The sequence below is a fragment of the Arachis ipaensis genome, chromosome B3 (genome assembly GCF_059453495.1).
Source record: "Arachis ipaensis isolate K30076 ecotype BB chromosome B3, ASM5945349v1, whole genome shotgun sequence".
Lineage (NCBI taxonomy): Eukaryota > Viridiplantae > Streptophyta > Magnoliopsida > Fabales > Fabaceae > Arachis > Arachis ipaensis.
The window spans coordinates 20,292,643-20,308,663 of record NC_142438.1 but is presented as its reverse complement, the minus strand read 5'-3'; the positions used below and the strand labels follow the sequence as shown (position 1 = coordinate 20,308,663).

General features: G+C 35.0%; 1 protein-coding gene, 1 long non-coding RNA gene and 1 pseudogene across 2 annotated transcripts; 2 read left to right on the top strand and 1 right to left on the bottom strand.

The window, feature by feature from the left end:
- Positions 1-9,055: 9,055 nt before the first annotated feature.
- Positions 9,056-10,069, bottom strand: LOC107634259 (uncharacterized). The gene is made up of 3 exons (XR_015907254.1): positions 9,965-10,069; positions 9,280-9,521; positions 9,056-9,086 (listed from the first exon to the last, which is right to left on the bottom strand). It is a non-coding gene; the product is annotated as an uncharacterized LOC107634259 (long non-coding RNA).
- A 77-nt stretch (positions 10,070-10,146) lies between these two features.
- LOC148569990 (uncharacterized) lies at positions 10,147-10,683 on the top strand. The gene has a single exon (XM_088506775.1). The coding sequence runs from the start codon at positions 10,147-10,149 to the stop codon at positions 10,681-10,683; it is 537 nt and encodes a 178-aa protein (XP_088362901.1).
- Positions 10,684-11,048: 365 nt separating this feature from the next.
- Positions 11,049-12,382, top strand: LOC148569989 (pentatricopeptide repeat-containing protein At1g08070, chloroplastic pseudogene; annotated as a pseudogene).
- The last annotated feature ends 3,639 nt before the right edge of the window (positions 12,383-16,021 follow it).

The window sequence follows — 16,021 nt, the reverse complement described above, 5'->3', positions numbered from 1 at the left end:
AACCAACAACCAATCACCACAGTCCAACAGAGTCTCAGTAGCAAACACAAATAGGAAGATGCAAGCACAAACAAACAGTTATTGCAAGTAGAACAATTAGCAGTTAATCACAAGTAGTCACAAAGGCAAACCAAGTAATGCACACCCAAAAAATGTCACATAGATGCATATGATGCATGCCTGTTCTAGTGGCTGATGATATCATCTGTCGGTTATAAAGCCAGCCCGACAAGTCCTGGTTGCTAACCATTGGACTGTCCCTCTGTCGCGCATCGCCAACTCGAGTTATTCTCGATCATCATCATGATTATAATCAATATCCATATCCAACACCCTCACTGGTGTATATTCACGGGGGCGAAGTCATCCGGGACTTTCACAGTGCCCCGCCACACTTACGACATAGGGTCAACAGAGTCTCGAGTCTCCACTTGGAGCACGTGGTGGCTAGCCACTGCTTTCTTCCAGGGAACTCGTGTTTCAGATAGTGGAAGTGCAAAATCACAATTATCAATATCCCAGCATATATGCATTCATTCTCAGCCATGGATCAACATCCATCTCAGCCATCCGGCTTAAATTCATAATTCATAGTCAGCCATACGGCTCATGACTCATTCGGCAATCAGCCATAATTCAATATCATACACAGCCATTCCGGCTCATAACAAAATAGCACTTCCACCATTCAACATCATCAATTCGCAAAATCATCATTTAAGCCATAAATCACTTTTTCTCAATCCACTTTACTTTGAAATAAAAAAGGATTCAAAAATTAATCCTTTCCAGCCTTGGCTTTAAAATTCTCATTTCTCAAATCATCTCAGGCTCACAAGCCACTTTTACTCAAAGTAAAGTCCTTTTTTAAAACAATGCAACTCTCGACATCCTCTTTCCAAAACTTCCATAACCATGGAAATTAAAGGTTTATTTGGAAATATTCAAAATCCTCCATCCAACAACGGGATTTTATAACGAAATTTCCTCGGCAAAGTCTCAAGTCTTTAGGGGAGATTAACATAACTCATTTCCTCAAATTCACTTAAAATCATTAAAACCTTGGCTTCCTGATTTGAGTAACAAAATAGGATCTAAGCTAAACCGAGTCATGTAATCAATTACTCTTTTCAAAGCCATTTCCTTTACTTAAACAAAAACCAGCTTCAACTCCATGGGAAATTCTAAAGCGTTTCAACTGCTCAAAAATGTTTTAGTCTTGCAAACATTCAGAACTCAAAGAGTACTTAAAACTTTTCCCAAAACATTTTAGAATGAAACTTGTCAATAGACGTTCAGGTTCTTTCAAAGTCACTGAAACTTCTCTAATTGAAACCCTCAAATCAATTCAAAGGCATAAACCCTTTTCACATTTAAAACAGCCTTAAAGAATAAGTTTCATCTAAATGACTTGTTCACAAGGGAAATATAATATTTTTCTTAAGAAACAAGACTAAATCACAATTTCCTTTTTAATAATTCATTTCAGAAACATAAGACATCTATTTCTTAATAATTCAGAAAACATAGTAGAAATCTTTAACTCACGAGTTTCCGAATAACGTTTTAGTAAAGTCCTGGATTCTTTCGGAATTTCGGCAGAACCTCCCCTAAAACTTGGACTTTGCCACCCGGTTCGGGTCCCGACAAAACCGTTCCACAATCCTTTTCAACCGTCCAAAATCCAGAAATCAGTTTAAAAGCAAACTAAATCCAACAGTCATATCATTTTCATATCTCAAGAAAACTGTTTCAAAATCGATTTCATTATCAGCCGATAAAACTCATTCCCAAGGCTTTAAAGAAATGGTTCAGCAACAAATCATTTATCAAAATCAAGTCAATTAAATTAAAACAAGCTGGATCCAAAAGTGAATTCGACTTTTCACATTATCAAGAAAATTAACTCAATTCAAATCAATTCTCAACAGATTGAACTCGATCTCAAATCTTTAAAAGAATCAACTTGAAAACATTCCGTTTCACAAAACCGCACAACAATCTAGCCAAACAACATTCATAATCATTCGAGACAATCAAACAATACATAAGGCTGATACAATCACCAAATACACATTGTCTCACATCAGTATCCATATGTAATAATTACAATATATAAAAATATACTTTTTCGGAAAGCGCCCCTACCTCAAAACGCAAATCCATAACCCAAGCGTCTCACAAAGTCCTTTCCGCCTCAACCCGAAGTTACCGGCAGCTTGCATCACAGCCTTGTTCACTTCCCCGGCAGCAAAAACAACCCTTATGCGCAACATGAGGCTCCGATAACCAGTGTTGTCAGAACCAGACCGAATCGGTTGGTCAGACCGGAAAATCAGTGAACCGGTGCCATAACCGGTCTGGGTAAGCTTTCGAACCGAATAAGGAATCGAACCGGATCGAACCGAATTGAACCGGCCAGGTTTGATCAGAACCGGCGAACCGGCGAGTTTCATTTAACCCAGACCGGTTTGAACTCTTTTTTTTTTATCCTTCGCTTGAAATGACGTCGTTTCTTATTAAAAATTAAAAAAAAAAACTAAAGCTGCTGATTGCTGAAATGGAACCCTAGCCCCCATCGTGTTCACTCCATCCCCTGTTTCCCTTCCCAACCCTTTTGGCCATGAGAGACCACCATGACTCCATGAGAGCTGAGGCCTGAGAGATATAGACTAGAGAGTCTGCTTCAGTTTCAGCCACCTCGTCGCCAGCGCGGATCGGAGACTCGTTCAGCCTCAGGCAGCGCGGCACTCACCACTGCAACCACACGGCCACACCAGTGCGCCACTCACCACCGCCAAGAAGCACGTCCACAGTCCATCGAAGATTCAAGTCGCCGCCTCTTCGCCTACTGCCTCCTGCTCGTCAGTCGTCAGTCGTCACCTCCGGCCTCCCTCTTCTCTGCTCGAGTGCTCGTCCCTCCATCCCTCCAGGGTCCAGCCCGGGAATGTATGTTTAATTTTTTGAAGTTATTCAGGATATTAAATTTTCAATAATTTAGTACTGATAGTTAGAATTAATTGATTATTGTAGATTGATTATGTATGTTAGTTTCTGTTTGAGATTGTTGATTGTTCACATAATCACATATGTTTGATTTCTGTATGTTGGCAGATGAGAACATGAATACTTCCACATGTTTTTCTGTTTGATCTCTCTTGTTTGTTGATTTATTTTTTATTTCGGTCTAGTTTGTTGATTATCCATTGTTGTTAGATTGTTGATTGTTGATTATCTGTTATAGTGTTATATATGTTAGTTGCTGTTGTATATTATTCTTAGTAGTTAGTGGATTGTTGTTGTGCATTATTCTTGGAGATTAGTGTTATATATGTTTGCACACATAGGACATTCCTTGATCCTATTTTCTTAAGCACTTGTTTGGCTAAGCCTTTGACTGCAGTCACATATAGCTTGAGTAAGGTGTCAAAGTTCATAGCTCCAATTAGGACTGTTAGACTCACAAGGGATAGAAAACAAGATTGTGATTTGGTGTGTGGAAAACAGGTGACTTGGTAGTATGTCCAGAAGGAACAACTTGTAGGGAGCCATACCTATTAAGATTCAGCTCATTGTTTGCTGTGTTGCTGATGAAATAGTTTCTGTGGCTATGAATGCTCATGTCAGCATGTTCTATGGGACCACAGTGGCAGGCTTGAAATGTTTGGACCCCATCTTTTTCTTCATGAATCCTCGGCCATGTTACCACATTCACATTATGTTTATTTTCGTATTACTACTTATTTTTAGGATTTGAGACTTAATGTTTATTAAAATGTTATTGGAGATATGTTTTTTAACTGTTAATTTTTAAGTTTTTAGCTATTTTATACGTTTTACTTATGTGGGACCGGGTTAACCGGTTCAACCAGTGACCCACCGGTTGAACCAGTGACCCAGTGACCCAGTAACCTGACCGATTCGATCACCGGTTCGGTTCTGACAACTATGCCGATAACTTAATCCTAGAAGACATTATTATTGTGAAAACCTTAAAACACATAACGGGATATGAACAGGGAAGGTTTCAAGACAGAGATACTTACTATACTAAGGGATACTGACTGAACCCAAGGACAGAAACTTCAACAGTGGTCCCGACAGCCCACAGAACCGTCCTCGGCAGCCAGAATCACTGTGACTCAAGCTGCTCTGTTAGTAATTTCCAAGACCTATTCCCATGGCGGCAACCGTGACACGGTTAAACGCCTCCTCTGCTCTCCGATTTGGGATTCCAGAAGTAGCAGCAATTTCCAAACAGAGCCAAAATGCCTTACATCAATTAGACAATAATAACAGAACGAGGTAGCGGCGGCAGCAGGAACGGTGGCCCAGGGGTGACGGCGACGCGGCTCCACCACCAGTGACCGAGAAGCACGGCAGAGGCGTTTACCTCACTCAACGGCGTTCTCTCCCTCAACTGTCCTTCCTCCACCCATGAGCTCCTCTCTCGACAGACCAGAGAAGCAGAAATGGAGCTCCATCGTGACTCTCTCTGCCTTGGACGGCGATGCACAGCAATGAGAGACCCGGCGGTGGCGGCGCTATGGCTCAGCAACGGTGGCGCGAACGGCAACGCGAACAACTCGCGCCACACCACCTCTGCCTCCCTCAAACCCAGCGTCGTTCTCCTCTGCTCCTTCAAACTCGACGGCAAGGGACCCACGACGGCGCAGCGGGCGCTCCTCCAGCATCGCGCCTCCTCCCTCCTCCTCTCAGCGACAGAGGCACAGCTCATGGTTCCATGGATGGGCGACGATGGCGGCACGGATTGGGCAGCGACCTCCTTCCCCTTCCCCCCTTTCTTTCCATTATCGTTCTTTCTCTTCCCCTGGTTTAGGGAACCATGAGTGTGTTTAGGATAGGGCTGTGCATCAAATTGGAGAAGGGGGAAGATTTGCTGCTGCTGGCTGAGTGGGGGGTGAAAGGGAACCGGGTCGGGTAACGGGTCACTGGGTTAGGGTTTCATTATTTTGAAAAATTAGGGTTAGGGATAATTTGATAATTTCAAATGAAATTGGAAATAATATAATAATTGAAACCCATGTTAAATCCAACACTAATTGTATATAGAAAATACTATTTGCTCATCAATCTTACAAATTATTTTCAATAAAATGCCCAAATCAAATAATTAGAAATAATATAATTAAATCCTTTATTTTCCAAAGTAGCAGTATTAATATTTAAAATATTAATTATTTTATCCAAATCATATAAAAATCCTTATTATTTCACAAATACCAACTTTTTAATTTGAATATAGAAAATAATCAAATAATTATAAAATTGGATAATAATCTTAATTTATTTCAAATTCAATCAATCAAAACTTGCTTTAATTTTCTTTAATAAATAAATTTCTAAAATTAAAGTTACAAAAATATTGAATTTGAAATTGGCTCATGATAGCCCTTTTTCAAAAGTTTTGGGTCACTTGCTACTTTCTGCTTCCACATTGACAACATCCTCATCCATGTTATCTACTATACATGGCTGTAAAATACAGTTCTCAAGGTAAACATTGATCACATGTTGGTTTCTCCTATAATCCTTACACATTGCAAGCAAATCTGCATCTGTGACTAAGTTTCTCAACCCGGATGAGAGGGGAACTCCAGTAGCTTTCCACCAACAGTTTCCAGCTTCAATGTATCCCAACTCCTTATAGTAGCCCCTTATAAAGAACACATCAAGTGTGTCTCCATCAACACCCATCAAGACATTCGTATTGTTAGGTTCATATATCATGTCTCCATCAACAGACTTTTTAAACAATCTACCATGGTAAAACACAAATGTCATGGGAGGACCCTCCATCTACAATAACAGAGACGAAAATCCAATTAACAAACATAGGAAAACATAGTAAAATATACCCTAAACCCAAAACGAACATGCAACAAACGAATAGAACCATCACTAAAATGAAACACCCCTACCTAAAAAATCATCATAAAGCCAATAAAAGTAAAGCATTCTGACCCACTCATATCATATAAGAACAGTCATACAAACCCTTAGTCACCCCAAACCCTACCTTGACTCAGAGGAACACATGAGTTACGCCACAGAATAACTCAAAAAATATGAAAAAGGTTTCATCCTTACCTCTAACCGTCGCAATGGCTTCCTCCACTATCAATGTTGCTTCAGGAGACGATCAACTCTGTATTCAGTATCGATACCTCTTCTATTTTAATCGTCTTCCCACACTGACGAAGGTTGATGGCGTGGTTCAAATGTTGGGTCAAAGGCTTAGGGCATAGCTTGAGGGAGACGATACGTTTTGGAGCAAAACAGAGAGAGATGATTGTTAACAGAGGGGGTGATGCTTTGCAACATTTTGAATCTCTTCTGGACACTAAACGACGTCGCATCAAGGCCTGGAGGGCAATGAATCAAAACAATGTCGTTTTATTAGTGTGTCACGCTGACAGTTAACGGAACATGTCACCCAACGTTAACCACCTTAGCAAAAAAGATGACGAAAAGATGAACGTGGTCATGTCCATCATCTTTCGAAAACGATTTTGATTAATTTTGCCTTTTGAAAACGAATATAGAAATTGAGATATTTTTTAGTGACGATTTTGACTATTAACTCGCCTCCAAATTTTAATAAATGCGCAAGGTAGCTCGGATTCTTTGTCTCCATTATTGGAAAAGGATCCCGCTAGGGAGACAATGGACTATTTGTACAATGTGTACAATGGGTTATTGAGTTACAAAATGAACATCTCTCATACTATCTAGAATAATCATCCGAGTACTAGCGATAATAAACATCTTCCCAAAAGTTTAAACTGATTTTGGGGTTCACCAAGACTCAAACTCTTGACCTTTCGGATCTAGCGCTCTAATACCATGCATGATACCACTCATCCCAAAAGCTTCAACTGATGGAAAAAAATAACACTAATAATTATATCTCTAATACTCTCTAAACTTCCATTATACAATAAATATTTTATTGGCTCCTCATACTTTACCATTGGAAAACTAACTAGGAGCGAGAAAGATGCGTGTTCCAAAAACAATCATAACTTCTTATGCTTGTAATTGTTCTTAAACAATAAAGTCAGTCAGTCACGCATGTAAGAAAATTTCAGAATTAATTAGCCGAGAGTTGAAACGAAATCCAAAGAGGCTTTCAGTTTTCAGAGAGTCGTACGCTGCCAAAGGGCAAAGGTTGCGTCTTGCATTGCATGGTTTCCTTCCTTCGGCCATTCATCTGCGTTTTAAATAAATAATTCATGAGTTTCTTTACAAGCTAGGAATCTTCAAATATTTTTCAATTCATGATTATTATTATCACTAATATATAACATGCACTCTAATATTATAAAATTTTTTTTAAGTATATCGATACATTGATATTTTAATAATTTTTACTGTTAATTTTAATTATAAAAAAATATAATATATATAATTAAGATCAATGATTAAAATTTACTAAAATATTAGTGTATTGATATACTTAAAAAAATTTTAATATTATATATTTTTAAGATACTGCTACATCATGCTTTGCGAGATAACTTTTGCTGTTGGATAAGGAGTTGAAACCCATTTTAATTCTTGAAATTTGGAGATGGCCTCAATTTTAACCTCCAAATTTTTAGTTATCCAATTAACACTTCAAATATTAGATTGTGTCTCATATTTGTCCCTATAGTTATCTCCATTAACGGAGAGTTGATGTGACACGTTAAGTTAACACGGTGTGCATCTACGTAGCACCCAACTTACTAGAATGGATGTGTGATGAGTGAATGATGTGGTAAAAATTGTTTTCACTCAATATGAGTCCATGTAAATTAGGATTTTAACATCTAAGTAGAAGTCAAATTAAGTGAAAGCAACTTTTTACCACATCATTCACTCATCACACATTTATTCTGACAAGTTGGGTGCTACGTAGATGCATACCGTATCAATTTAATATGCCACATCAGCTTTCCGTTAACGGAAATAACTATAAAAACAAACGTGAGGTACGATCCAATATTTAGGGGTATTAATTAGATAATCAAAATTTTGAAAGTTAAAATTAAGGCCAAATCCAAATTTCAGGCTAAAATGAGTTTTAACTCGTTGAATAAGGGTACAATTTTATAGTTAGATATATATACTAACTTATAAAAGAAATTTTGATTTGTACTTTTAGTTAATATGAAGAATAATTTATTTTTTTTTCCAAACACGACGCTCTTAAAAAATAGGTATTTTATTAAAGGATTTTTAAAAACACGTACTAGAAAAAAAAGACTCGTGGTAAACTTTTAGTCACGATAATATATATCTTGTCTCTATTTTTCTTAATATTAAATAAAATTTTTAGCAACCATAATATTATTATTATTATTATTATTATTATATATTATATTACAATATATTTAATAATTTAATTTGATGCACAATTAATATAAAATAATTTTATACGTTGATCAATTATGTAATGTCATATTAATAAAAATAATTACTTTCATTACAAGAAACATCGTTAAAATCGACGGCAAAATCGACGGCTAAGTCGTCGATAATATTAAAAATCGATGGCAAAATGAACGGTGGAGGTGGTCGCTATTAAACTTGTCGATTTTTCAAAATTCGAATAAAATCGACGGCTTTCCTAGCCGTCGATAATAATTTAATAAAATCAACACCATTTTCGTCTATAATATGAGTTTGATAACTTTACATTCTTACTAAAATCGACAACGTTGCCGTCGATATTATTATATAAAATCGATGCCTTTTCTATCGATATTTGATTCAATAAAATCGACACAACTGCCGTCGATTTAATTATTTAGATACCGACAAATTCTTTGTCTATATTTTGTTTTTTTTTTTATTTTAAATTTAAAAAGCGACAACGTTACCGTCGATTTTATTAGCTATATTTTTTAATTATTTTTTTATTTAAAAAATAGTAAACAATTAATGCAAATAAACTTTTAAATATAGAAATAAAATTTATATAGAATATTAGATAACAAGATAAATAAACTTTTAAATATAAAAACAAATGTATTTGCTCATAAAAAAATGTATCTTGACAGGAAATCGGAGGCTAGTCTCTGCATGTCAACCATAAATTACAACAATAATTCAGATATATTCACATATGATCTCTCTCTCTCTCTCTCTCTCTCTCTCTCTCTCTCTCTCTCTCTCTCTCTCTCTCTCTCTCTCTCTCTCTCTCTCTCTCTCTCTCTCATATCTTGCTAACATAGATAAAAGGTCTTCCAGAAATTTAAAGAATGAATAAACCTGTATCTCTTTAGGAAATGTGGCACTGAATAGCATAGTCTGTCTTACACCTGGAGGGGCATATCCATTTGTTCAACAATCTTCCTTATTTGTGGCTCAAAACCCATATCTAGCATCCTATCTGCCTCATCTAGTGCAAGATATCTGATCATCTGAAGTGAAACTCTAGCTCTCTCCAGCAAATCTACCAGTCTTCCAGGAGTTGCGACGAGAATGTCCACCCCCTTCTCAAGATCTCGTAGCTGGAAAATTCATAACTTATTAGTGAGATATATATATATATATATCAGATACTAAATGTTTATACTGCCATTGATATGTAAGATATTACATTATGGGCTATACAGCATCTAGACTCTAGCCTACAAATTGGATCAATTCAGCCAAATTTGTAGCAAGAACAAAAGCACACCAGCGGCTACAGTGACATGTTTATAAAATTTTTAGATACTCTCAAACTATGATTGGTAATTTATGGCTAATTAGCACATCTTCACATTTTCAAAGAAACTGTATTTCATAAACACTCATACCCTATCTCATTAGGTGGAGAACATAGATCATTCAATGGAGCAACTACGACAAAAATTGAAGCATCTATCAAAAATATCATCAATAGTAGCATAACTAATCCTAGGTAAAAGAGAACAGAGAACCAAAAAAAGATAAACAATTGAAAAGAAACCTGATGGTTTATTGGAGCTCCGCCATAAGCAACAACCACCTTAACCCCTGTTTGATATGCAAACTTCCTAGCCTCTTCATGTATCTGAAACCAAATCACAACATTTCCCATATATTTTCACTTCAAAATTGCACCAAATTTAAATATGTCCAAAACAAAGCTCAACTCAATGGCAATAAGAGATGAGTGTTTGCTCTTCATCAATGAGCTTATACTCAATAAATGATGTTATGCTCAAAGGCCATGCTCATCAGATTCTTATGAGTAGCAGCATCTGTGGAGTTAGGCCTCAAGAAACAAGAACATCAAATTCATGTTCCTTCAGCTTGTTCCCTGAGAAATCACAGATAAATCATGTTGCTGCTCAGTCTATTTCCACAACAATATTGTCTAGTTCCACTATCATGGGGAAACATAATCATTATGTGATTTCATTGGCATGCCAAAGTATGAACATGAGGCTTTTGGTACCTAAACCAAAAGCACTACTCCCTAAAGTTAAGAGTACTATGGGATCTATGACTTGGCCAAGTGGCTTTCTTCTTGGATTTCTTGTATGTAATTCAAATTCTAAACCTACAAATTCTGATGAGTCTGAAGATGATGGGAATGAGAGAGATGAGTTTAATGAGTCAACTATCAAATTCTCACATGTCAATAAAGTTTACATAGATTATTATGTTATAGGTATAAGCTGCACATTATTCTGCCCTATATAAAATGAATTAATAGACTAATAATTAATAACATAAGCATATACACATTTAATAAAACCAAATTATCTTTGTCTGATAATTTAAAACCAGTTACTCAGTAATTATAAATGGAGTGTATTTGGATATGTCATTGCAATAAAGGCCAACATGAAAAAGAAGACATGTAATTTCAAAATCATTGGGGAGCAGAAAGATGGAAATTACCGAATCATTAAAACCATCCTGAAGATAATGAAAGTATTCATAGGAACCTTGAACAAGAGAAACACTTCTCCCAGAAACTGCATAAACCATAACATTTTCAGATAAATCAGAGAAAAATTACATTGAGACACAGAGCAAAATAGCACTTACCCCCATAACATTTTCTTGATATGTATGGCAAATGCAGCAATGTAAGTAGCGCAAGATCTGTTTTCGATAATAGCACCAAGAACGAAGATTTAATGATGTATAGTGCCATGATTTCGGCTTATGCGAAAGCTAATTGTATAAATGAGGCATTTGATATATTTGCTCAGATGATTGGATGTGGAATTAAACCAAATGAGATAACCATGGTGTGCCTCCTTTCGCTATGTGTAAAATCTGGATCACTTGAAATGGGTAAGTGGATACATTCTTACTTAGACAAACAAGGAACCAAAGCAGATATGGTTCTGAAAACATCTTTGGTGGACATGTATTCTAAGTGTGGAGACATAGATACAGCTGATGGACTATTCGTCGAGGCCAACGACCGAGATATTTCTATGTGGAATGCCATGATATCTGGTTTTGCAATGCATGGTCATGGTAATTTTCAGCTTTGGAACTCTTTGCTGAAATGGAAGCACTAGGAGTTATCCCTAGTGACATAACATTCATTGCAGTTCTTCATGCTTGTAGCCATGCCGGATTGGTTCAAGAAGGGAAGAGGCTATTTTGCAGAATGGTTAATGAATTCAGTTTGGTCCCAAAGATTGAACACTATGGCTGTATGGTAGACCTTCTCGGTCGAGCAGGATCACTCGAAAAAGCTCAAGAACTAATTAAGGACATGCCTATGAGGCCAAACTCGGCCGTATTAGGATCTTTTCTTGCTGCTTGCAAAGTTCACAAAAATGTGAACCTTGCTGAATGGGCTGCAAAACAGTTTCTATCATTAGAATCCAAAAAATGTGGATACAATGTCCTAGTGTCAAATATCTATGCTGCATCAAACAGATGGGAAAATGTTGCTGATATAAAAAGAGCTATAAAGGATGCAGAGATTCATAAAGAACCAGGTTTCAACTCCATTGAAGTACATGGAACGATTCATGAATTTGTAACGGGAGATAGAGAACATCCAGAAACACCAAAGATTTATGAAATGATTGCTGAGATGAGAGAAAAGCTAGAACATGCTGGATACACTCCAAATGTATCTGTTGTTCTGAAGAACATAGATATGGAGGAAAAAGAGAGTGTAGTAAATTATCACAGTGAAAAACTTGCAATGGCTTATGGTTTGATTAGCACAGGTCCTAGAATTCAGCTTCGGATTTTGAAGGATCTCCTAACTTCAACTGCAGAGAGCAAAATATTTCATATAACAGAGATGCATGATAAGATCATAACGATAAACAGGAAAAGTCTGGAGATTGAATATGTAAATTCTTCTATGAAACTTAACAACAGCAGACAAAATAGAATATGTAAATTCTTCTATGAAACTTAACAACAGCAGACAAAATAGCCTTGTGATAGTATTTTCTAAAAGAGACAGGTAAATGTTAAAAGAAATATCCTATCCATGCCAAATTACAGAACATACCTTGCTTCATTTATGTCTCCCTTGTGATAGCATCTCATAAGTCCTGTGCTCTATAACTTCCATCATCAAAGTATTATCAATTAACGCTACTAGCTCACAAACTCCAATTTCCAATCCCTAGATTGCTTTATTACATGGCAATGCAAAAACAATTAATTGATTGAAGTTAATTTCAAAATACAACCCCAGTAGAACATGCAAACCAAAATTAACACCAATCCAAACGAACACTTAGAGATTAGAAGAAACAAAAAATTGAATAAACTAACCACTCGTATTCTTGAGAGGATAATATACTGGCAACTTGATCGAAAACTCACAACGAATCAAGCAACCATTCTCCCACACATTTCTCCGAATGTTCTTCTTCAACAACTGAATCAACCTCTTTGAGGCTATTCGATTTTCCACTTTCCGACATGATAAATTTTAGCTCGCCGGAATCGGCGGCGACTGTTCCGATCACCGGTCGATTATCCCCTTCCTCTTCACCGTATAGAAGCTTCCTCAGTCTGCGAGCAGCATGAACTGCTGCTTGAGCGTCGGCGCCGGCTCCGTAAGCAAGCACTCCAATTACTTCAAAACCTTTAAGAATCAATGTCCGAAACTCCTTTGTTTACAAATTCCAAAACGCGAGACAGAGAAAAAGTTGAAGTGAATTTAAGATTTGAAATAGAGAGAGAGAGAGAGAGAGAGAGAGAGAACCTGATTCTTTGTGGAGATCATCAGAGAAGAGGCAGAGGAGGAGGGAGAGATCATCCTGATGCGATGGCGGAGCGACGGCGGTGCGGCGGTGATGGAGAAGGAAGGTTGAAGTATGCGAGGTGAATTCAGGGGTAAAATAAGGGTTGGTGAAAATTGAAATGGTGAATTTGGGGAAATGAAGGAAACGCGGGGAGTGAGTGGGGGAAAATTTATTTTATTAATAAAAATCGACAGTATACCCGTCGATTTTAATTTGAAAAAAAAAACGACGTCTTAGCCGTCGATTTTATACATTAAATCTGTACCATCCATTTAATTTTAAAAAGTGATTAAGACCGTTTAAATTTATCGACGACAAAATGTGTCGATATTTTAAATAATAAAATAGACGCTACGTTCGTCGATTTTAAAATAAAAGTATTTTTCGCTCACAACTCGTCGACAATGTGTCGATAATGAGAAGATAGTTAAAGGATTACCAAAAAAATCGACGACTTTACTGTCGATTTTAATATTTTATTTTTAATTATCTTTTTTGATAATATCGACAGCAAGCCGTCGAAAAATATCGACGGAAGAGATAGCCGTCGATTTTTAGCATAGAAAAATACACTTTTTTTTGTAGTGTTTTAAATTGATCGACATAAATAATTATTTAAAAAAATGAATATAATTAAATAATTATATAAAATATTTTATATTATTATCTCTATTAAAATTAAATTCAATTTAAAGAGGATATATAAACACTATCAATGACTGGATTATACTTGCCAAGATGAGCTTTTACGAATGGCCAGTTGTAACTTGATTTGTCATGTGTTAGAATTAAGAATAGTTTATGAAAATCATGACGTATACATGCAAAATTTCACAATGAATATTATATATTATGAAATATTTTAAAATATGTGATGTCACCATAATTTTAATAAAAAAAAAACTACATCCAATCTATGTTAATCATTTATATTTATTTATATTGTAATTTTGCATATTTCTTCTTATATGAACTAAATATAATATAATTGTCACTTTTAATATTTTTTCCACAATTTTTTTCATAAATTTAATGATAATAATATCCTAAATTTGCATTACTTTTTTTTTTGGTCAAGAATTACTCTTACATTATATCATGTGCGGATAAAATACTATTTTTGCAATTAACATTTATATTAAGTTCTAAGACTTACAAGTTATATTTTTATCACAAATATTTTATTTCGTTTTAGTTTAATTTTTTAATTAAAATTAATTTTTTTTAAAAAAAATATTTTTTTCTAACCTTTTGGTCTAATTATTCTATCATTTTTTTTCTCAAATTTTTACGACTCCTGCTATAATCACTATAATTATAACACAAACTTATAATGAAGGAAAGAATATTTTTAGACAAAAAAAATAATTTTAATCAAAGGATTAAAATAAAATGAAATATAAAATATAAAATAAAAATAAAATATTTCAAACATTAAATAACAAAATTAGAATTTAGCCTAATGTCGAACTTTATCCTATCGTGCAAAGCACCAGCAAATATACGAGTATCTTTTATGGGTCCAAACGTTTTGGTCCACCTAACTTGCCTGGTTAAGTGCAACGATATCCCTTCTTAACTTGGCCCAAGGCCCTATTTTATGTCAACAAATTGAGGCCACCGAAACCCAATGTATAATGTGGCAGAAAGTAGAAAGTAGAAACTACAACATAGTATAAGCCTATCAGGCCTAGTACATTTGCACTTGTCAAAAAAGAACTAACAAACAAAACAAAAAGATATAAAAGGACTGATCACAAAGGACTGATCACTGATTTGCACAGGTGCAGATTTCACGTAAAGTTGATAGTTGAGAGTCGTTAGATGAAAATTTAGTTAAATTAGTTAAATTATCTAATGAATTTCAGTTATCAACTTCGCATAAAGTTAATTGTACCTGAGTTTTCACTTTTACACAATCTAATATGTCGATTTTGTCTTTATGCACTAATGCTCCGTATATATAAGGATATTCAAATTCAAACCGATCTAAATTAAATCGTATATTCAATTCAATTCACATCGAAAATCGATTAAAATTGCACTAATTCGGATTTGATTGGATTCTATTTTTTGCAAACCGCTGGATCGAATTGGATTTTGGATCTACTTTTCACAACCGATCTAATCTAATCCAAACCGTACAATGTGCTATAATATTATTATTTTATTATTATATTTACAATTATACTTATAACATATTCAATTTATTATATATTATTCATATATTATCATTATTTAATAAATATTTTATGTTCAAAATACTATTTATTTATTTATTTATTTTAACTAATCCATAATTTTATTTCTATTGTTATGTTATCGTTGGCTTTTTAAGATATTATTGAGACTTGTTATGTGATTGTAGATTATTAAAAATTTGATGTTGATATTTGTTATATGTATTTAATTTTTTTAATTTACAAAACTGTAAATCTAATCCAATCCAATCCAAATCGCTTGAAAATGGATCCGATCCGATCGGATCGAATTTTTTTTTAAATCATCTCATCCAAACCGCACTGCAAGTAAAATTAGTATGGATGAGTTTTTGACTCAAAATTAATCCAAACTACACCACTAACACCTCTAGTATATCTCTTATTCTCTTTTATTTATTGATTTATTCTAGTGTATGGTCCGCCTAAGTCGGATATTAATCTATTTTATTATATTTATATATAATTTATTAAAAAAATCAATATATATTTACTGGAAGAGTTAATTTACTTTTATATCTCTTGTTCTCTTTTATTTATTTATTTAGCTGAGTTGGTTTTATATATTGATTGATGAGA

Coding starts and splice junctions, on each gene's coding strand:
- LOC148569990 (XM_088506775.1), top strand. CDS start 10,147: ATGAGTGTTTGCTCTTCATCAATGAGCTTATACTCAATAAATGATGTT.